The sequence below is a fragment of the Oryctolagus cuniculus genome, chromosome 9 (genome assembly GCF_964237555.1).
Source record: "Oryctolagus cuniculus chromosome 9, mOryCun1.1, whole genome shotgun sequence".
Classification (NCBI taxonomy): Eukaryota; Metazoa; Chordata; class Mammalia; order Lagomorpha; family Leporidae; genus Oryctolagus; species Oryctolagus cuniculus.
Genome location: NC_091440.1, coordinates 98,202,006 through 98,225,007, shown reverse-complemented (window position 1 = coordinate 98,225,007; position 23,002 = coordinate 98,202,006). Strand labels below are relative to the sequence as shown.

At 45.5% G+C, this 23,002-nt stretch overlaps 1 protein-coding gene, 1 non-coding gene and 1 pseudogene across 29 annotated transcripts in view; 1 reads left to right on the top strand and 2 right to left on the bottom strand.

Annotated features, from left to right (window-relative positions):
* The window catches only part of CCDC77 (coiled-coil domain containing 77), a 48,462-nt gene that overhangs the window by 23,979 nt on the left and 1,481 nt on the right, over window positions 1-23,002 (bottom strand). The window contains exons 1-7 of one of the 28 annotated variants that reach the window (XM_070049208.1): window positions 16,942-17,010; window positions 14,965-15,155; window positions 12,722-12,775; window positions 10,494-10,543; window positions 8,810-8,862; window positions 4,866-5,067; window positions 179-321 (exon numbers count right to left, since the gene is read on the bottom strand). In XM_070049208.1, the coding sequence (XP_069905309.1) occupies window positions 179-321; window positions 4,866-5,067; window positions 8,810-8,847 (383 nt within the window). In that variant the 5' untranslated portion in view covers window positions 8,848-8,862; window positions 10,494-10,543; window positions 12,722-12,775; window positions 14,965-15,155; window positions 16,942-17,010. Of the gene's footprint in view, window positions 1-178; window positions 322-4,865; window positions 5,091-8,809; window positions 8,863-10,493; window positions 10,544-12,721; window positions 12,776-14,964; window positions 15,156-16,937; window positions 17,089-23,002 lie in introns of those variants that run through there. The other 27 variants (XM_051850112.2, XM_051850108.2, XM_051850113.2 and 24 more) reach the window with 27 other exon arrangements.
* Window positions 2,914-3,118, top strand: LOC127492256 (U2 spliceosomal RNA; annotated as a pseudogene).
* LOC127492190 (U6 spliceosomal RNA) lies at window positions 9,115-9,222 on the bottom strand. Its single transcript, XR_007921350.1, has one exon. It is a non-coding gene; the product is annotated as a U6 spliceosomal RNA (small nuclear RNA).

The following is a 23,002-nucleotide window of genomic DNA, read 5'->3' as shown; positions in this document are numbered from 1 at the left end:
CCAGGCACATGAGGAAAGTTTAATCAGAAGCAGGGGTGGGGCTCAATCCCAGGCACTCAACATGGGATGTGGGCATCCCAAGTGGTAGCTTAACCCACTGTGCCACGATGTCCACTCCAGGATTTGTTTTTCACTTGTACTCTGTAGTTGTAACTCCAACATTTCCCCTCCCCGGTACCTGATTCTCAGTCGATCATTTTCCGAGTAGAGGCGTAAGACGTGCTCCCGCTCCTGGAAGAGGCAGGCCTGCATATCGCTCAGAGCTTTCTGCAGTTCAGCAATCTCTTCCTCCCTCTGCTGCAAATCCCATTCAAGTTTATGCTGCAAGACAGTAAGATACTTGAAAAGATACCAGGCTTCTTTTTTTTCTTTTTTTTTAAAGATTTATTCATTTATTTGAAAGTCAGAGTTACACAGAGAGAGCAGGAGAGGCAGAGAGGGAGAGATGTCTTCCATCTGCAGATTCACTCCCCATTTGGCCGTAACAGCTGGAACTTCGCCGATCTGAAGCTAGGAGCCAGGAGCCTCCTCTGGGTCTCCCACGTGGGTCCCAAGGGCTTGGGCCATCCTCCACTGCTTTCCCAGGCCATAGCAGAGAGCTGGATGGGAAGTGGAGCAGCCGGCTTTCGAACCAGCACCCATATGGGATGCCAGCACTGCAGGCAGCGGCTTTACCCGCTATGCCACAGTGCCGGCCCCAAGATACTGTGTTTCAAAGGGGTATTGCGTATTAGATTCCAAAATAAATGGTTTCACCAATACAAAATTCAAATAACAGCAATGCTAATTTTTTTATAGACTGTAACACCCAGAATGCCATATGACTCACCTGTTCTCTCTATACATGTTCAGTAAGGTAATGCTTCCCATATAATACACATTATCATGACACTCAGGAAAACAAAGACCAAAAGATATGATTCCTGTCTACAGAGCTAAGAAATTTCATGGGGAGACTGACATGCAAACAATTAAGCTATAATTATTTGATGGCAGAGCACACGAGACAACTGGTAAGAAGCAGAGTGTGGCAGGTATAAAATCTCTGAAGTCTGTTTGGGAAGTCAAAGAGAGACAAGCAGAGGGTAGGTACACTCAGAGGACAGGGCAGTGAATACAGAAAAGAAAGGCAATCTTATTATTTGCTGCACCATGAGCAAACCTTGAGGATTAGGCTAAGTGAAATATGCCAGTCAAAAAGAAAAAAACCTGAACCGGCAATTGTGGTACAGCAGGTAAAGCCTCTGCCTGTTTGAGATCCGGCTCCTCCACTTTTGATCCAGCTCTCTGCTGTGGCCCGGGAGGGCAGTGGAGGATGGCCCAAGTGCTTGGGCCCTGCACCGGCATGGGAGACCTGGATGATGCTCCTGGCTCCTGGCTTTGGCATGGCCAAGCCCTGGCCATTGTGGCCATCTGGAGAGTGAACCAGAGGATGGGAGATCTCTCTCTCTCTCCCCTCCTCTCTCTGTAATCCTGCCTTTCAAATAAATAAAAAATAAATGTAAAAAGCATGTTACCTAAAAAAGAATAGAAAAGGAAAACACTGCATGATTCCACTTATATGAAGTAGCTAAAGTACTCATAGGAATTCATAGGAATAGAAGGTAGTTACAGGTAAGGGGCCAGATATTGGGGATCTGTTTGATGGGGTAGTTTTCATCTTATAGGATGGGAAAGCTCTGGAGTTTTGTTGCACAACAATATAAACATACTTGCCACTACTGACGGTGCATTTAAAAGTGATTAAGATGATTTAAAAAATAATAATAAAGGGGAAGAAAAGTGTAGGAAGAGGGTGCAGGTTAACTTGTGCCTATATTGTTTCAAAATAGAGATAACAATGTTATCATAGATAACAGAAATTAAAATTATTCTGATTCTGTTTTTTAAAAAAATCTATTATTAAAAAATCGGGGGGGGGGGGCACTGTGGTGGAGCAGGTTAAACTGCCACCCGTAATGTGAGCATCCACCGGTTCAATTCCTGGTTGCTTCATTTCTGATCCAGCTCCCTCGGGTGTGCCTGGGAAAGCAGTGGAGGATGGCTCAAGTGCTTAGGGCCCGGCAACCCAAATGGGAGATTTGGATGAAGCTCCTGGTTTCAGCCTGGCAAAGACCTAGCTGTTGTGGACCTCTGGGGAGTAAACCAGAGGATGGATGATCTCTCTCTCTCTCTCCCCTCACCTATGTCTGTAACTCTGCCTTTCAAATAAATAAAATAAATCTTTAAAAAAAATTTTTTTGTTCATTTATTTTCATTTTATTTGAACAGCAGAGAGAGAGAAAGAGAGCGACCACTTTCATCCACTGGTTCATTCCCCAAGTGCCTGCAGCAGCCAGGGGTTTGCCAAGTGGAAACCAGGAACCCAGAACTCCATCTGGGTCTCCCACGTGGGTGGCAAGGATCTGAGTACATGAGCTGTCATATGCTGCCTCCCAAGATGTGTATTAGCAGCAAGCTGGATTGGAAGTGGAGGAGTCAGGACTCGAACCAGGCACTATCATATGGGATGCAAGTGTTCCAAGCAGTGCCTTAAGCACCATGCCAAATACCTCTCCTCTAATTTTATCGAACATACGATTAAGTGGATTTTCAAATCAATTATTTTTATTGCTTTTGTAAGCCACAATGATCCATGGCAAAACTGACAAAGTGGTACTTTACAGAGATGTTTGTCTAGTCTTGTCAATTTAGATTTAGTTTCAATTCTATATCAAAAATATATTGGACTATTAGGGCACAGTAATGGCTGTTATATACATTACTTAAGTTGCTAATAGACATGAAGTCTCAGCCACCTTTCGGCTCAAGCACAAATGTCCATTTTATGTAAAAATTAAGGCTCTACTTTTACTTATTACTACCTTGGTGGAAGCCACTGTTGGTCCCAGTCTTGCCTTTTCCTGAACTGCCATCGCTTCTTGGCCTTTTGGCTAAGATCAAGTGAACTGCCTTCCGCACTGATGGGTTTCAAGAAATTATTCACAATCATAGAGTAGTTCTTCCCATTCGGATTTTTTTATTTTTTATTTTTACCAAATATCAAGTGAACTCTCTGCAAAATGCACTTGTGCATTTTTAATGGGGACTTGCGGGACTCCTGTGAAGGTTAATTTTATTGGTCAGCATTTTGGTTACTATAATGAAATACCTGAGGCAGTTAATTTATAAAGTCAAAGGCTTACTTAACTCATTGTGCTGGAGGTTCAAAGTCTAAACAGCAAGACACAGGCTTTGCTGAAGGCCAGAAGGAGGACGGTGGAGTGAGAGCAGAGAAGGATCACATGGTAAGCCACAGAGGCTGTTACTAAACTCAGACTTTGATCACAACCCTCCCACAAGAAGTACCTTCTGAGGCCACACTATGGATGACCTAAGGCTCTCTCCCTAGCAACACCCTCTACAGGTTCCACCACCTGCCAATATGCTACTCTAGGAGCCAAGTCTTTAAACACACGGCCTTTGGGGGACACTGAACAATCAAATCATAGCACTACTGTAGTTTTTCACAAACTCATCTGACTGATCCCATTTAGAACAACTGGTCTTCACTATATTCCTATTGTAAAAGGAACAACCATAGCACCTGGGTTTCCATTGTTAAGACATTCTGCTTGCTTCTGTGATTTCTGTCTATCACACTTTGATTTCTGGGTCACTCTTGGATTTTTCAGATGTAAGGGCACCATCGCTTCTCGGCCTTTTGGCTAAGATCAAGTACAAGAGTACGGGCATCACATGCTCTTTTCTAGTGGCCTTTTCCTGCAACAATGTCATCTCTTCTAAATCTCTGTACAGATGATTCTTCCAAAATTAAAGGCATGGTTGGGTTTGGTCAGGCCAAAGGCCTTCACGGTAACCAAGCAAGGGAGTACACAGGAAACACAGCACCAAGTGTCTCACCCTTCTCCTTGCACAGCACACACTCAATTCTGGGCCAGACAGGGGAATGCCTCTGGTACTCAGTGTCCCAATACTATGATTATTTTTAAAAGAAGTATAAATATTTAATGTGATAAAAATTAAGTGTCCAAAAAAAGTCCAATATGTTTGGACAACATATCAGCAATATTTCAGTACTGCAGACGAGAGAGGTAGAGACAAGAGGCTGGGATACTGGCAAGAAGGATATTGTAATAGTTCTGGTGAGACAATGAGGGTCTGAAGTAATGTCATCGCAATACAGAATGGATTTAAGTAATATTTAGGAAACAGAATCGATAGGACTTGTCAGAAGCTGCCATTATGGCACAGCAGGTTAAGCCACTATCTGTGACACCGGCATCCCATATGAGCACTGGTTCAAATCCTGGCTACTCCACTCCTATCCAGTCCTCTGCTAATTGCCTGGGACAGCAGCAGAAGATGGTCCAAGTCCTTGGCCCCTGAACCCATGTGGGAGACGAGGATGAAGTACCCAGCCCAGCCTGGGCCATTGTGACCAGCAGATAGCAGACAGATCTTTCCCTTTCTTTCTCTAACTCTGCCTTTCAAATAAATAAAATCTTTAAAGAAAATAGGGATTGGCATTGTTGCACAGTGGATCAAGCTGTATGGGGGCCAGTTTGAGTCTACTTCCAATCCAGCTCCCTGCTGTCGTGCCTGGGAAAGCAGCGGAAGACAGCCCAAGAACTTGGGCCCCTGCACCTATGTGAAGACCTAGATGAAGCTCCTGGCTCCTGGCTCAGGCCTGGTCCAGCACCGGCCATTGTGGCCATTTGGGGAGTGAACCAATGGATGGAAGAATCAAACATATTTTTAATTTTTATAAAATACTTGTTTGTGAAACAAGCTAGCATTTCCAGGCTTCACTATCTAACAGTTAGACTTAATGAGAGTCCCTAAGGGGCATACAACATCTTCACCTGTCCTTCACAAGCTTCTCTGTAAAGTTCCAGCTTCTTCAGGAGGTCTTCGTTTTCCGCCTCACACTCAGCCATCTTCTTCTGATAATACTCCAGAAGCTCCTGAGAAGGGCAAAGGACGGCCAGACGATCTTGGATAGAAGGCAAGGGAGTTGACTCCAGTGAATCCGCCATCCCCTTCCACCTGGTATCAAAGGTGACACTGTGTTGAGACAGTTGCTAAGTCTATGTGAAATTAGAAAAGACATACTTAATAAACTCTGAACATTTATCATACATAGTTTTTTGTTTCGCTTTTTTAGATTTTATTTATTTATTTGAAAGAGTTTATCTATCTATCTATCTATCTATCTATCTATCTATCTATCTATCTATCGAGAGAGGGAGACAGAAAGGTCTCCCATCTGCTAGTTCATTCCTCAGGTGGCCACAATGACCAGAGCTGGGCCGATCTGACCCTAGGAACCAGGAGCTTCTTCTGGGTCTCCCACGTGGGAGCAGGGGCCCAAGTACTTGAGCCATCTTCTGCTGCTTTTCCCAGGCCATTAGCAGGGAGCTGGATCACAAGTGGAGCAGCTGGGATGTGAACTGGTGCCCATATGGGATGCTGGCTTTGCAGGTGGTGACTTTACCCACTACGTCACAATGCTGGCTCCAAAAACATAGTTTTGTAAATAAAAAGGTTTGTGCTCTTACAGTGATTATAATTAAGGGCTTACAATGCAATATTCAATCCTTATATACAGATTATGTAATTTTAATCTTACAGTGATTATAATTATATTTAATTAATCATACATCACAGTTTGATGTTACAGGTTTGTGAAAAATTTTGTGAACCATCAAGTATCAATCATTTAAAATCTATTTTATGAGCCGGCGCCGTGGCTCAATAGGCTAATCCTCCACCTTGCGGCGCCGGCACACCGGGTTCTAGTCCCGGTCGGGGCGCCGGATTCTGTCCCGGTTGCCCCTCTTCCAGGCCAGCTCTCTGCTATGGCCAGGGAGTGCAGTGGAGGATGGCCCAGGTGCTTGGGCCCTGCACCCCATGGGAGACCAGGAAAAGCACCTGGATCCTGGCTCCTGCCATCGGATCAGTGCGGTGCGCCGGCTGCAGCGGCGGCCATTGGAGGGTGAACCAACGGCAAAAGGAAGACCTTTCTCTCTCTGTCTCTCTCTCTCACTGTCCACTCTGCCTATCAAAAATAAAAATTAAAAAAAAAAAAAAATCTATTTTATGGATTCACAATACATATTAATACTAAAAAGATCATTTAAATATAGAATATATGAGCCTTCTTCAAAAAGTTCATGGGACATGCATACTGTTTAAAAAGTATGCCTGGACGTCAAAGTTTTTTGCACCAAAAAGCTTTTAATTCCATTTTCCATGAACATTTTGAAGTTCCCTCATAAACTAAGTAAGACCACCTAAACAGTTAGGAACCTGGGGCTGGTACTATAGCGTAGCAGGTAAAATCGCTGTCTGCAGGCACTGGCATCCCAAATGGGCACTGGTTCAAGTGCTCCACTTCGAATGTAGCTCCCTGCTAATGTGCCTGGGAAAGCAGTGGAAGATGGCCCAAGTCCTTAGGCCCCTGCTCCATGTGGGAGACCCAGATGAAGCTCCTGGCTCCTGGCTTGGGCCTGGCCCAGTACTGGCCACTGTAGCCAGTACTTTAAGACACATAGCAATGGAAACCACCATACTGGATCCTAATCTCTAGTATCTGAGACACTAGAATTGCAGCCTGGAACTACATGTCATAAATGGCAAGACTCTGATCAAAGGCTAGACGAGGAGTTTGTTTGTTTGCTTACTTTTAGCAAACAAGAGACTTCAGGTACCACAATGGAAGTCAGAAAACTAATGATGCACAAGTACAGAAACCTTCATGTGAAAATCATTCCCAACTGGCTGTCTGCAGTTTATAACAGAACAAAATGGTAGAGTGGAGAAACTACAGTCGAAGTCCAGAGTTAATGAAAAACAGTTTTTATTTTCATTTTTATATGAAAAGCAGAGAGAGACAGACAGACAGGGAGACAGAGACAGAGATCTTCCATCCACTGATTCACTCCCCAAATGCCCTTTGCTGGGCCAGACTGAAGCTAGAAGCCCAGAATGCAATCCAGGTTTCCTACATAGGTGACAGGAACCCATGTACTTGGGCCATCATCTATTGCCTCCCATCGTGCACACTGGCAGGAAGCTAGATCAGGAGTGGAATAGTAGGGATTCAAGCCAGTTACTCAGATATGAGATGGGGGTTTCCCAAGTGGCAACTGCTGTGCCAAATACCCACGCTGTAACTGTTCACTTCTAAGTAAGCAAGAATGGAGAAATATTAAAATTTATTCTCGGGGCTGGCACTGTGGCACAGAGGTTAACGCCCTGGTCTGAAGCACTTGCATCCCATATGGGCGCCAGTTCAAGACCTGGCTGCTTCACTTCTGATCCAGCTCTCAGCTATGGACTGGGAAAGCAGTAGAAGATGGCCCAAGTCTTTGGGCCCCTGCACCCGCATGGGAGACCCGGAAGAGGCTCCTGGCTCCTGGCTTTGGATTGGCGCAGCTCTGGCCGTTGCGGCCTACTGGGGAGTGAACCATTGGATGGAAGACCTCTCTCTCTCCCTCAGCCTCTCCTCTCTCTGTGTAACTCTTTCAAATAAATAAATAAATCTTTAAAAAATTTATTCTCAACTAGAATGAAGAAAAATACCTAACATGTCCTTAATCATTAAAAGCTGTGATGGATGTATTATTTTACTTAGTGTTTCATATTTTCAAAAGTGGTTGCCTTCTTTTTCTTTCTTTCTTTTTTTTTTTTTTTTTTTTTGCCAGGCAGAGTTAAGAGAGTGAAAGAGGGGGACAAAGAGAGAGTTATAGATAGTGAGAGAGAGACAGAGAGAAAGGTCTTCCTTCTGTTGGTTCACTCCCCTAATGGCAGCTACTGCTGGCGCTGCACCAATCCGAAGTCAGGAGCCGGGTACTTCCTCCTGGTCTCCCGTGCAGGTGCAGGGCCCAATCACTTGGGCCATCCTCCACTGCCTTCCCGGGCCACAGCAGAGAGCTGGACTGGAAGAGGAGCAACCAGGACTAGTACCTGGTGCCCCAACCAGGACTAGAACCCGGGGTGCTGGCGCCACAGGCGGAGGATTAGACAAGTGAGCCACAGCGCCGGCCAGTGGTTGCCTTCTAACAACTCAAGAGAACAGGTGAACAGATGTAGCAAGGGGTACTTCTCAGATTCTGCAGGTAGCAGCTGTGGCACTGAGGGGTGAGCAGGATACGTCAAGCAGCAAGTTGGTGGCAGAACAGAAAAGTCCCACATCTGCATACTGGTGATTTCCTCCATAAGCCAGGATCCACTGGCACTGAGCCAAGCCCATTCATGCTGAATGAATTAAGCGGCATTACCATTATTTTAAAATAATTTTAATTTTAAAATTAAAAATAAAAAGGGGCCAGTAACCGCAGCTCAATAGGCTAATCCTCTGCCTAGTGGCGCCTGCACACCAGGTTCTAGTCCTGGTTGCCCCTCTTCCAGGCCAGCTCTCTGCTATGGCCGGGGAGTACAGTGTAGGATGGCTCAAGTCCTTGGGCCCTGCACCCCACGGGAGACCAGGATAAGTACCTAGCTCCTGCCTTTGGATCAGCGCGATGCACCGGCCGCGGCGGCCACTGGAGGGTGAACCAATGGCAAAGGAAGACCTTTCTCTCTGTCTTTCTCTCTCACTGTCCGCTCTGCCCATAAAAAAAAATAATAAAATAAATAATAATTTTAATTTTAATTTTAAAATTCAAACACTGCATAATAGAGAAATGAGATTTTATACAGTTCAAATAAAAATTTAGGAAACACAAACCTTCTAGCTTTTATGCTAACTAAGGCTATAAGACTAAGGCTATTTCAACAATTCCAAAATAAGCAAAAGTCTTACTTTCTGGAGACAGGAGTGTGTGTCGGGGTAAAGTTCATGTTGTCAATTCACACCTATCAAATACACAGAAATTTATAATGGGGGACCAAGAATAGAAAAATAAAAACAGTACAGGATATATAGACTGGTTCCCTCTCCTAAATCATATTTACTTACTATACAAAATGTGAGACTATAAAATGTAGCATTTTTAGAAGCAGCTTGAAATCCTGAAATATATGCCTTTTAAATTTTTATAACATACTCTTCTCTCATTACTTCCAAACAAAATCAGAATGGCATTGACTTTTTTTTGTTGTTGTTGTTAAAATATGGAACGCTTCACGAATTTGCGTGTCATCCTTTGCGCAGGGGCCATGCTAATCTTCTCTGTATCGTTCCAATTTTAGTATATGTGCTGCCGAAGCGAGCACGGCACTGACTATTGGCATGGATAAGGACACAAGGGAAGAAAGTTCCATAGCATACTGTTTATCTACAATAATGTAAAAAACAAACCCACCACGATCCTTCTGCTAAAACTGTGGGAGAAGGAGATGCAGGAAAGCTTTTTTTTTTTAAAGATTTATTTATTTATTTGAAAGGCGGAGTTAGAGAGGGAGAGGGGGAGTGAGGGAGGAGAGGGAGGTAGGTCTTCATTCTGCTGGTTCACTCCCCAGATGGCTGCAATGGCCAGAGCTGAGCTGATCTGAAGTCAGGAGCCAGGAGCTTTTTCCAGGTCTCCCACTCATGTGCAGAGGCCAAAGCACTTGGGCCATCCTCACTGCTTTCCCAGGTTACAGCAGAGAGCTGGATCAGAAGTGGAGCGGCTGGGACTTGAATGGGCACCCACATGGGATGCTGGCACTGCAGGCAGCGGCTTTACCAGCTATGCCATAGCACTGCCCTGAGAAGCTTTTAATAAGCAAGAAAAAAACAAATAGAAGTTAAGGTAGAGTAACTAACATAACAAATTAAGAGAAACACAGAGCCATGGATACTATCTGTACTGGCATGCTTTCCCTATTCTTTTATCTTAGCTAAAGAAAAACAAAACAAAATAATACTGGAGTCAGCATTGTGGCATTAATGGCTTAAGCCACCTGCAATGCCAGCATCCAATCTGGGTGCAAGTTTGAGTCCCAGCTGCTACACTTCCGATCCAGCTCTCTGCTATTGTGGGCAGCCACAGGTAGTCACTCCCTTTGTTTACACTTAAACATATGAATGGAGACTTCCCGGCACAGACAATTAGGCTAGGGGAGATTCCTGGAAGAGGCAGGAGGAACCTAAACCTTTCACAAGAGATGATACAAATAATCAGTCACACCTGTAACCTTCATTTATCACCTAAGTGTTTTTATTGTAACCTTAAGAGCCGTTTTGATATGTAAATCTTTTGTGCTCCTCCTTGTAAACAACTGGTCAAGTTTAAATACTACTGCATTTATTCAATAAACGAGCCTTGATCAGGACTTGTCTTGGCTCCATTCTTTGCGTCCTTGTCCCCACATTCCCACTCTCTGTTTCAGGAAGACCCAGTTCATTGTGCCGCAGGCCGGCACATGCTATGGCCTGGGAAAGCAGTGGAAGATGGTCCAAGTCCTTGGGCCCCTGTACCCACATGGCAGACCTGGATGAAGTTCCTGGCTCCTGGCTTCAGCCTGGCCCAGCTCTGGCTGTTGTGGCCACTTGGTGCATGTACCTTATGGATGGAATCACTCTCTCTTTCCCCAGGTCTCTCTGTAACTCTGCCTTTCAAATAAAAATAAATAAATCTTTATCAGAAAAAAACTACTTATAAACCATAAAAAGTTTACTCACAATCTCTATTTCAACTGATAGTATAAGATCTTGAGCTCTTCTATGTTGAACAATCTTATTAACAGAAATTTTCAGAGATAAACCTCACAGTTGGGAAGCGAATACGATACCAAGTCATAGGATTTCGACACAGATTGAGTTTTTATTAGCTTTGGTGAAAACAAAGCAGGCTTTGCCAATCCATCCTGATTCTGAGCAATTCAAGAAATGATGTACTGGCCGGCGCCGCGGCTCACTAGGCTAATCCTCCGCCTTACAGTGCCGGCACACCGGGTTCTAATCCTGGTCTGGGCGCCGGATTCTGTCCCGGTTGCCCCTCTTCCAGGCCAGCTCTCTGCTGTGGCCAGGGAGTGCAGTGGAGGATGGCCCAAGTGCTTGGGCCCTGCACCCCATGGGAGACCAGGATAAGTACCTGGCTCCTGCCTTCGGATCAGCGTGATGCGCCGGCCGCAGTGTGGCGGCCGCAGCGGCCATTGGAGGGTGAACCAACGGCAAAAGGAAGACCTTTCTCTCTGTCTCTCTCACTGTCCACTCTGCCTGTCAAATAAAAAAAAAAAAAAAAAGAAGAAGAAGAAAGAAATGATGTACTGTTCTGTTCTTGTGTTCTACTTGGCTTACAATCCTCAGCCCTTTGGGGGGAGAATTTTGCGGAAAAATGTGAAAAGAGAAAACTGCCACTGTTAATTCCACATTAGACCATTTTCCTGCTCAGAACCCCACATTGCCTCCTCCCGTTCTCCCTGAAACCTTTCTTCACGGCTTCTGGAACACCTGTTCTTGGTCCTCCTCCCTCCTCACTGGTCATTACTTCCCAGTCACTGTTAGTCCTTCCTTATCTTTCTCTCTGCTTTGGTGATCTCATGAAGTATTCTGGTTTAAATGATCATGTCCACACCGTCCTCCACTTCAGAGTCACACATCTAGCTGCGCTCTACCACCACCTGGATGTCTTACAGGTCGCTCAGCTTAACAAATCCTTCCCCCCACCCAAACCTGCTCTTCTCTCAGAAACTCACATTCCACTAAATACTAATTCTATCCTGCTAGTATGACAAAGAAAAAACAAAACAACTTGGTTGGAGAAACTTTCCTGCTCTTGTTTTATATGCTACACTCAATTCATTAGCAAACCTACTGCTGTAACATCAAAACGTCTAGGATCTAACAATTACTCAGCACCTAGGCCATTCCTGCCCTGGTCCAGCCCACCATTACCCTCTGCCAAGACAACAGCCTCTTAACTGGTCTTTCTGCTTGCACTCTCAACCTTAGCCCTTGCAGTCTACTCTCAACACAGCAGTTAGTCGTTCCTTTCTAAGTCAAAATGCAGAATTTCTGTTCAAAAGCCTGCAAATGATTTTCACCCTACTCAGCTCAAAGTCTTTCAAATGCTCGGTAAGGTCCCATATGATTGCACCTCATCTTCTCTTTGCTGTTCTTCAAACATACCAGACAAATTTCTACTTCAGAGTAATTGCACAAGGAGCTCTCTGGGTCTATGCCACTTTCTCCATTTCTCTATGTGACCTGACTCTCTCCTCCTTCAGGACTCAAATGTCACCTTCCTTTTCTTTCTTTCTTTTATTTTTTTTTAAAGTGGTAAGCACGCTAGCAAAGTTTAATGAAGAGAAATAATGAAGACAGTACACCTGACACATCAGGCAGGCATCTCAGTAAAGAACTGAGAGCTCAAATGTCACCTTCCTGATGAAGTCTTCCCAGACTGTCACATCCCCTCATCTGCCTTCTCTGCTTTACCTTTTTCTGTGACACTGATCATCATCTGACTTATTTTTTAATTGTCTGTCTTCCCACACTAGAAAGTGCAAACTCACTAACGGCAGGGGTTTTGTTGTTGTTGTTGCAACCACTGCCATCTCCTCAGTAACTAAAATAGTGCCTGGCTCCTAGCAGGTGCTCAATGCATATTTACTGAACGCACACACACACACACACATCCTTTTCTACTGCTGGTCAGTCCATCCAATCTAACCAAAATAAATCTGCTTTTCTCATTCCATTTGCTTTCTTCTATAGCAACTTTTCAAATATGACATCTCTCTTATGCTGATTCTCTCCTTTAAAACGATCACTTTCCTTCAAACTCACCTCCTTCCACAAAACTTCTCCAAATTGGGCCAATCTCTTCTTGTTAAAAGCAACCTAGAAAGTAAACATGGTTATTGGATTGGTATGATAGGATCATGGGTGACACTTTTGTTTTTAAGTAACTTTATGGTGATATAACTTAAACATATTATACAATTCACCCATTTAAAATGTACAGTTCCGTGACGGATTGTATTCACAGATATGTGCAACTATCAGTAGTCAATTACAGAATATTTTCATCACTTCCAAAACCGACCTTGTACCTTTTAGCTATCAACCCTGCGCCCCACCTCTCACCCCCATCCCCAGAGCCCTGTGCAACTGCAAACCGCCTTGCTATCTCTATGGTCTTCTCTGTTTTGCACTTTGTCGTAACTGGGTTCTTTCACATGGCAATGTTGAGGTTGTACCATGTATCAGTACTGCATTCCTTTTTGAGGCTAATATTCCACTGTACGGATATGGGTGGCACCTTAAAGCTGCATTTCACTGCTCTGAAACTATCTAACTCAGAACTTTTTTTTTTTTAAAGATTTATTTATTTATTTGAAAGTCAGAGTTACACAGAGAGAGGAGAGGCAGAGAGAGAGGAGGTCTTCCATCCGCTGGTTCACTTCCCAACTGGCCTCAACAGCCGGAGCTGCGCTGATCCAAAGTCAGGAGCCAGGAGCTTCTTCTGGGTCTCCCATGCAGGTGCAGGGGCCCAAGGACTTATGCTATCTTCTACTGTTTTCCCAGGCCATAGCAGAGAGCTGGATCAAAAGTGGAGCAGCCAGGACTAGAACCAGCACCCATATGGAATGCTGGGGCTTCAGGCCAGGGCGTTAACCCACTGCACCACAGCACCAGCCCCAAGAGTAACTCAGAGCTTTAAAAGAGCCTTCAAGGGGCCAGTGCCATAGGGTAACAGGTAAAGGCACCACTTGCAGCACCGGCATCCCACATGGGCACTGGTTCGAATCTCTACTGCTCCACTTCTGATCCAGCTTTCTGCTATGGCCTGGGAATGCAGTAAAAGTGGCCCAAGTGCTTAGGCCCCTGCACCCACATGGGAGACCTAGAAGCTCTTGGCTCCTAGCTCCTGGCTTCAGTCTGGCCCAGCTCCGGCCTTGCAGCCATGTGGGGAGTGAACCAGCAGATGGAAGACCTCTCTCTCTGCCCACCTCTGCTTCTTTGCAACTCTTTCCAATAAATAAATCTTAAAAAAAGAAAAGAAAAAAAAAGAACCTTCAAACAAGCTGCAACTTTCTTTTCCCTCATGCTTCCTGTCCTCACCCCTTCCCGACCACTGTGCAGCTACAGAGTTGTTCACTCTCAGGAACCATTGACTTTTAGAGTCCCCAACAATCTACATCGACGACTACAACTGAAATTGCGCTTCTTGGTCTGTGGACACAAAGCTACTCATTTCAGTTGCTCTTCAGTTCCCATCCTTCATCCAAAAGTTACTCCTTGACTTATGCTTGACAATGCCAATCACTCCTTTTTAAAAACACAGCTTTGTAGCTAATGGCATGGGCCCTGAAATCCAACAGACCTGGGTGTGAATCAAAGCTCTGGCCTCTGTTACCTGTGTACCTCAGGCAAGTTATCTTTTCCAAACCTCAGTTACTTACATGAGTGCTTTCAAATGTTTGTGGAAAATTAAACAGTTTTCTCATAGCATGTTTTTTTCCATGCACAGATTTCTAATACTACTTTGTACCAAAATAAACTCATCTTTTATTCAATTTTCCAGGAACTTTTTGAAGTACCTTCATCTGTCATATGTTGGTATAATGAGGGCAACGTTTGACATATTCAAGTACTCAACAAATACAGGCTATCATTATTACTGAGAAATTTACTTCCTTGGTTCAAAAGGGTCTTCAGCTTTTACTGCTTCTTCTGCCCATTTCTTTGGGAACATCATTATTCCTACTGCCTTTATGATTATCTTATCTAAAGCCTTATTTGGCATAGAATAACTAACAACTATGTGATAAATGAACAAAAGACATCTCTTCTAACATCTTGATGGGAATTCCCAAGTATGTGCTGAACTTTTTCACCTATGTCTCACTGGAGCTTTAAAAGTGTAACTTACAAAAATCAACCAAGCTACATACTTTTATTACCTCAACTAACAATTCTCAAGTCTAATACATTATTTTTTTCATCTTCAGGGGTGGGGGAACCTTTTTTTCCACCAAGGGTCATCTGAATATTTATGACTTAATTTGAGGGCCATACCAACTTACCAGTTTAAAGACGTTAAGCCTGCTATGGGTGTATTGAATTTCGAGTCCCGCCTGTGGTTGCCTTGGCAGGGCCAGACCAAATGAAATCGCGGGTCTTTACAGCCCACAGGCCAGCTGTTCCACACTCCAGACTAATGCTCCTTCTGACTTTGCTGTTTCAGTTGCAATTCAACACTGCCCAGCAACCTGGACTGAAATTCACCTTCTGATTACTCCTTCTAGTCTAGTCAATCTCCCATCATCACTATGAAAAAAATCTTGGGCCGGCGCCGCGGCTCACTAGGCTAATCCTCCGCCTAGCGGCGCCGGCACACCGGGTTCTAATCCCGGTTGGGGCCCCGGATTCTGTCCCGGTTGCCCCTCTTCCAGGCCAGCTCTCTGCTGTGGCCAGGGAGTGCAGTGGAGGATGGCCCAAGTGCTTGGGCCCTGCACCCCATGGGAGACCAGGAGAAGTACCTGGCTCCTGCCATCGGATCAGCGCAGTGCGCCGGCCGCAGCGCGCCGGCCGCGGCGGCCATTGGAGGGTGAACCAATGGCAAAGGAAGACCTTTCTCTCTGTCTCTCTCTCTCACTGTCCACTCTGCCTGTCAAAAAAAAAAAAAAAAAAAATCTTGTATATTTTACTTCCACAACGACCATGTTAATTCAGAATTCCAATATCATCTTCCCCTACAACAGCACCTTAACTGTTCTACCAATTCCTTGTGTCCCCTGGATCATTTTCTTAAAAAGCTAAAATTCACCAGTGGCTTCTCATAGTCTACAGCATGTAGTCAAACTCCAAAGATTAGCATTCATGGCTTTCCATACAAGAGGCAAACCTAATTTTCCTGCTTATTTCCCTCTTCTTCCTTAAATGTGCCATTCCCAGAGAACTCTTTAACCTCCACAAGATTGTGTCCAGCTGAAACAGCTCCCTCCACAACCCTCTTGATTCCACTCAGTGAAATCTAGCCTTTCAGTGAAAACCCAGATAGTATCGTATTCATCTTTCTTGAGTCTCTCCATCCAAAATGAATTAGCAGAATGACCGAACTAATCTGCCAATTCTCTGAAAAAATATCAGTTGTTGCTCTCATTGAGAGGGTCTTACTCATCAATGCATGGTCTGAAAGGACCAATGCCTTCGTGTACGGATCAGTTACTGAGTTCCAGCCAGCTCCCATTCCTCCATCTCTGATATTCCTGCTCAGAGACAGCTCTTACAGCTAGCTGTTCACTAACATCTGTTGAGCACCTTGAAATTCAGTTTTATTTACCCCAACAACTGTAATGTATTTTTTTAATCCCTATTACAGTTCACAAACGAGGACATTGAGGCTTAGACTGGCGGAGGTAGGGTGTGGGGCACGCCCATACCCATCTCCAAGATGGCCACATCCTGTACTTCCTTCCACTTCGTCCTGTTCTTTCTCTCACGGCCATAGCTCCCCAGTGGTTCCGCACCCCCACGTCTATCCTTTCGCAGAGTCCAACTTCCCATTTCCGGCCCCTAGCACCTCTAAGGACCCCGATTGCAGGCTTCTGTCCCTCTCTTCTGCACAGCCTCCACAGATATATCTCCCTTACCAGATCGTCTTTTTTTTTTTTTTTTTTTTTTTTTTGACAGGCAGAGCGGACAGTGAGAGAGAGAGAGAGAAAGGTCTTCCTTTGCCGTTGGTTCACCCTCCAATGGCCGCTGCGGCCGGCGCACTGCGCTGATCCGATGGCAGGAGCCATGTGCTTCTCCTGGTCTCCCATGGGGTGCAGGGCCCAAGCACTTGGGCCATCCTCCACTGCACTCCCTGGCCACAGCAGAGAGCTGGCCTGGAAGAGGGGCAACCGGGACAGAATCCGGCACCCCAACCGGGACTAGAACTCAGCGTGCCGGCGCCGCAAGGCGGAGGATTAGCCTAGTGAGCCGCGGCGCCGGCAAACCGTCTTTTTCAAAGCCTCGACCCTAACCCCTTCACCCTAACCCCAAAACTACGTACTTACAAAACACTAAGCCTCCGAGTCACAGAAACCAACCGAAAAACAAAAGTCAAATCAGCGAGCGGCGCGGCGCCACCGAGTGCCCACGGGTCCGTCCAATCGCTTACCACTTTACACGGCTCTTCATATTAAGCACCAATAGGAAGTTTGTTTACACGGAAGCAGGTCCCATCGTGCCTTTCCTCGCCAGCGCCTCACCGCGCAGAGGACGCCGGGAAATGTAGTTTTCTTCTGCACGCGACCCTCTGCGTAGTGGATGTAGCGGGGTTGCAATCCACATCCCAACACTGACGAAGTGGTATTTGGGGTCTGAACACATTTGTTGTGGGCACTTGCTCAACTACTTTTTTTATCAGTAAAAATGATGAAAAATGCGATGCATTGTCATGGAATGGATCACGGGGGAAGATTGTAAGAAAGCAATTTCTTCTGGCCTAGAGCCAAGACAGGAAATGGAGTTTAATTTCTGTGGTCAGGAAAGTATATATTTAAACACCACTGTTTGATAGTGGACACTGCTTCCCTTTCCTGAGAGGTTTGAAGAATGGACTTTAACCAAATAAGCAAGTTAAAAACCCAATTTTGGGGTCCCGCGGGCCGGCACTGTGGAGTAGTGGGTAAAGCTGCTGCCTACAGTGCTGGCATCACATATCGGTGCTGGTTCCAGACTCCAGCTGCTCACTTCTGATCCAGCACCCTGCTAATAGGCCTGGGAAAGCAATGTAAGATAGCCCTAGTCCTTGGGCCCCTGTTCCCACGTCTATCCCTCTCTCTGTAACTATATATTTCAAATAAATAAATCATTTTTAAAAAAACATTTTATTTATTTATTTGAGAGGTAGAATTACAGACAGTGAGAGGGAAGAGACAAAGGTCTTCCTTCTGTTGGTTCACTCCCCAATTGGCTACAATGGCCAGAGGTGCACCTATCTGAAGCCAGGAGCCAGGTGCTTCTTCCAGGTCTCCCATACAGGTGCAGGGGCCCAAGCACTTAGGCCATCTTCTACTATTTTCCCAGGCCATAGCAGAGAGCTGGATTGGAAGAGGAGCAGCCGGGACTCGAACCGGCACCCATATGGGCTGCCAGTACTGCAGGTGGCAATTTTACCACAGCACAGACCCTTAGTTTTAATTTCTGATATCATTATAATTCTTTTTTTTTTTTATTTGACAGGTAGAATTTAGACAGTAAGAGAGACAGAGAGAAAGGTCTTCCTTCTGTTGGTTCACTCCCCAAATGCTATGGCTGGAGCTATGCCAATCTGAAGCCAGGAGCCAGGTGCCAGGTGCTTCCTCCTGGTCTCCCATGCAGGTGCAGTGCCCAAGCACTTGGGCCATCCTCCACTGCCCTCCCGGGCCACAGCAGAGAGCTGGACTGGAAGAGGAGCAACTGGGACTAAAACCCATATGGCATGCCGGCACCGCAGGCGGATGATTAACCAAGTGAGCCATGGCGCTGGCCCCCATTATAATTCTTATAAAGAAGACATTCCGGGGCCATGGTTCCCATTTTTTAAAAAATATTTATTGGGGCTGGCACTGTGACGCAGTATGTTAATCCTCCACCTGTGGTGCCAGCATCCCATATGGCCGCTGGTTCTGGTCCTGGCTGCTCCACTTCTGATCCGGCTCTCTGCTGTGGCCTGAGAAAGTAGTAGAAGATGGCCCAAGGCCTTGGGTCCCTGCACCCACGTGGGAGAACGGGAAGAGACACCTGGCTCCTGGCTTCAGATCAGTGCAGCTCTGGCAGTTGCGGCCACATGGGGAGTGAACCAGTAGGTGGAAGACCTTTCTCTATCTCTCTCTCCCTCTCATTGTCTGTAACTCTACCTCTCAAATAAATAAATAAAATCTTAAAAAAAAGAGAAATTTATTTTTTGACTTGAGTGGCAGAGTTACATAGAGAGAGGGAGAGAGAGAGAGAAAAACAAATAGAGAGATTGATCTTTTATCTGCTGGCTCACTCCTCAAATGGCTGCAATGGCAAGGATTGGGCCAGGTCAAAGCCAGGAGCCTGGAATTCCATCTGGGTCTCCCACATAGGTAGTAAGGGACTAAGTAATTGGGTAATCCTCTGCTGTCTTCCCAGGTTCATTAGCAGGGAGCTGCTGGGACTCCAACTGGCACTCATATAGGATTGGCATCACAGATGGCAGCTTAACTTGCTGCACCACAACATGGCCTTCCAATAATTTTTAAGAATGTGAAAAGGCCGGCACTGTGGTTCACTGGGCTAATCCTCCGCCTTGCGGTGCCGGCACACCGGGTTCTAGTCCCGGTCAGGGCGCCGGATTCTGTCCCGGTTGCCCCTCTTCCAGGCCAGCTCTCTGCTGTGGCCAGGGAGTGCAGTGGAGGATGGCCCAAGTGCTTGGGCCCTGCACCCCATGGGAGACCAGGAGAAGCACCTGGCTCCTGCCATCGGATCAGCGCGGTGCGCGGGCCGCGTTGGCCATTGGAGGGTGAACCAACGGCAAAAGGAAGACCTTTCTCTCTGTCTCTCTCTCACTGTCCACTCTGCCTGTCAAAAAAAAAAAAAAAAAAAAAAAGAAAAAGAATGAAGTCCTGAGACTAAAAATTTTGAGAGCCACTGCTAAAAGCTATTCTTGAAATAACAATAAAAGTGTTTCTTTTAAAATGAGGTGATTTTTAACTTTTTGCTCTCTAAACTGGCCTTCCCTTAATTAGGCTGATTTTGTGAGGTTTTTATTGCATTTGAAAAATAATTTGGAGACTGCAGGCTAGCCATATGATTATCAGACTTAGGTACTCACTCAGGTTAGTAAATTTTGGATAAGCTATAATACTGTAACATTATTTATGTGTTTTCCTCTGAGAAGTTATTTTCAAGACTGTAAATAATACAAGCATCATTAAACCATAGCTACACTCAATTATTCTCCCATAGAGTCAAATAGCATTGGCTATCTGTAATATCCTGTTGTAGAATGCCCTCAAAGGAACTGATAAAACACACATTTGGATCTTTTCAATAGTGATTCTCAAAGGTACGAGTGTTTGGGGAGTGGGGTTGGGACTCATCTACTCTCCCCAAGGAGACCATCAGAATATGAGTGAATGGGGTCGGTACTGTGGCATAGTGGGTAAAGTCACTGCCCGAAGTCCCGGCATCCCTTATGGGCACCGGTTCAAGTCCCTGCTGCTCCACTTCCGATCCCCTACACCCGTGTGGGAGACCTGGAAGAAGCTCCTGACTCCTGGCTTCGGATCAGCTCAGGTCCAGCTGTTGAGGCCATGTGGGGAGTGAACCAGCATATGGAAGACCTCTCTCTCTCTCTCTCTGATTCTCCTTCTTTCTCTGTGTGTAACTCTGACTTTCAAATAAATAAATAAATCTTTAAAATTCCCATACGGGCACCGAGTTCTAGTCCCAATTGCTCCTCTTCCAGTCCAGCTTTCTGCTGTGGCCCAGGAAGGCAGTGGAGGATGGCCCAAGTATTTGAGCCCTTCACCCCATAGGAGACCAGGAGGAGGCACCTGGCTCCTGGCTTCGGATCGGCACAGCGCTGGTCATGGCGGCCATTTGGGGAGTGAACCAACGGAACGAAGACCTTTCTCTCTGTCTCTCACTGTCTATATCTCTACCTGTCAAATAAAAAACAAGCAAACAAACAAACAAACAAAAGAATATGAGTGAGGGAAACTGGAGTTTTTCTATCCCCACTAGGGATATTCACTGCCCTCTCTTGCAGACTCACTGTGAGTGTAAACAACTGCTACAGACATCTTAGGGACAGATGGCAAATAAAACGCACGATTCTGCAGAGAAACAGAAGAATTAGGATGTGCGAGTTAATATAGATATTTAGTTTGTTTTTGGCTTATGTGATTGTAAAGGTTGGTAAGTTCACAGTCTGTCGAGTGGGTTAGCAGGCTGGTGATCAGGAGAGAGCCAACGCTGTGGTTCAAGTCCAGGGCTGTCCTTCCTGCCTGGGAAAGGTCAGTGTTTTCCTCTTGCTCTGTGAGGGCAACCTGCTTTACTCAACCTCTATTGGTTTAAATGTTACTCTCACCCCAAATCACTCTCAACAGAAACTGGCAGAATAATGTTGGATTGTGTTTCAGGGCACTGTGGCCCAGCCAAACTGACATAAAAAAATTAAGCTTCACACGAATCAAATTGTTAATTGACTGTAATAGCATGAGTGACCCCAGGTAAAGCCATGAGACCATTCCTTTGCCAACCCACAGAACTGTGATGTTTTGATTTTCCATTGATTTTTTTTCATTAAGATTTATTTATTTATTGAAAGGCAGAGTTAGAGAGGGTGGGAGAGACAGAGGGAGATCTTCCCTCTGCTGGTTTGTTCCCCAAATGGCCACAACAGCGGGGGCTGGGCCGGGCCAGGAGTCAGGAGCTTCATCTTTTTCTTCCGCTTGAGTGGCAGGGGCCCAAGTTGGGCCATCGAGCTGGATAGGAGGTATAGGAACTGGGAGTCTCTCAAACTGACGCTCATATTGCCACAATGCAGGCCCTTCAGTCATTAACTTTTGTGGTAGTTTGTTTTACAAAAAACATATGTGAAAGAGAACCATCTCCTGACAGTGTTTGTGAATGGGGTTTAGACTGGTTGGTATGAGTAAATGGGCATTAGCTTTTGTGGAGTCTATAGTCAAACAGATGATATTATGTATGTTACATCCTACTACAGTCCCAGATAATATTTGCTGTATGTAAGTATAGGATGAGGCAGTGAAACACAAAATGAGCTGGCTGTGAAGCCAGTTTATTTATTTATTGGGTGAATCCACTTATTTATTCACTTAACAGATATTTATTGCACATCTCCTACACCAAGACTGGCTCTTCTAGGAGCCAGGGAAACGATGAAACAAATAGTGTCCCTGCCTTTGTATAACTTATAGTCTAATTAAGATAGAAAGGCAATTTAGGGGCTGGCGCTGTGGCTGGTAAAAAAGCTGCTGCCTGCAGTGCCGGCATCCCATATGGGCACCAGTTCGTGTTCCGGCTGCTCCACTTGAGATCCAGCTCCTTGCTAATGTGCCTGGGAAGGAGCCTGGAAGATGGCCCCCGTGCTTGGGCTCTTGCCCCCACATGTGAGACCTGGAAGAAGCTCCTGGCTCCTGGCTTCGGATTAGTACAGTGCTGGCTATTATAGCCATTTGGGGAGTGAACCAGCAGATGGAAGATCTCTCTCTCTCTACCCCTGCCTCTCTGTAACTCTGCCTTCCAAATAAATAAATAAATCTTAAAGACAAAAGACCTCTTTTATTCAAAAAATGTTTAAAAAATTTAAAAAAGGCAATTTAAACTGACAACTTTAAAAAGTTTGTCAAGGAAGTACGTGTTGCTGCTGACGCCAGTTCTGAAGATGAGGGAAAGTTTACCAGAGGAAATGATCTCTCATCTGATTAGCTCTTAGTAGGAATTTAGCCAGGATGGAGATATACAAATCTGTAGGGATGGGTTTGTGCCGGTTAAATATAAAAATACAGAGGAGATAAATGTGCAAGGTTGAGATGAGAAAAACATGGTGCATTAAAGCTACCACAAAAGCTTCTGTGGGTTACCTGGAGCAGGAAAGGAATGCAACAAATTAAATTGTATGTTGATTTTGGAGATAAAAAGTGAAGAAGGTGAAACCCTGGTTTTAGACAATCCAACTAAGTATTGAATGGACAAAGATTTGAGAGGGGACAAGAACTGAGCTGTTACCACAGTTCAGATGAGAGAGAATTTAAATTTGGATAATGGTAATAAGGGCAAAGACACATGGGCATACTTAAGACTTTTTTTTTTTTTTTTGACAGGCAGAGTGGACAGTGAGACAGAGAGACAGAGAGAAAGGTCTTCCTTTTGCCGTTGGTTCACCCTCCAATGGCCGCCGCGGCCGGCGCGCTGCGGCCGGCGCACCGCGCTGATCCGATGGCAGGAGCCAGGAGCCAGGTGCTTTTCCTGGTCTCCCATCGGGTGCAGGGCCCAAGCACCTGGGCCATCCTCCACTGCACTCCCTGGCCACAGCAGAGGGCTGGCCTGGAAGAGGGGCAACCGGGACAGAATCCGGCGCCCCGACCGGGACTAGAA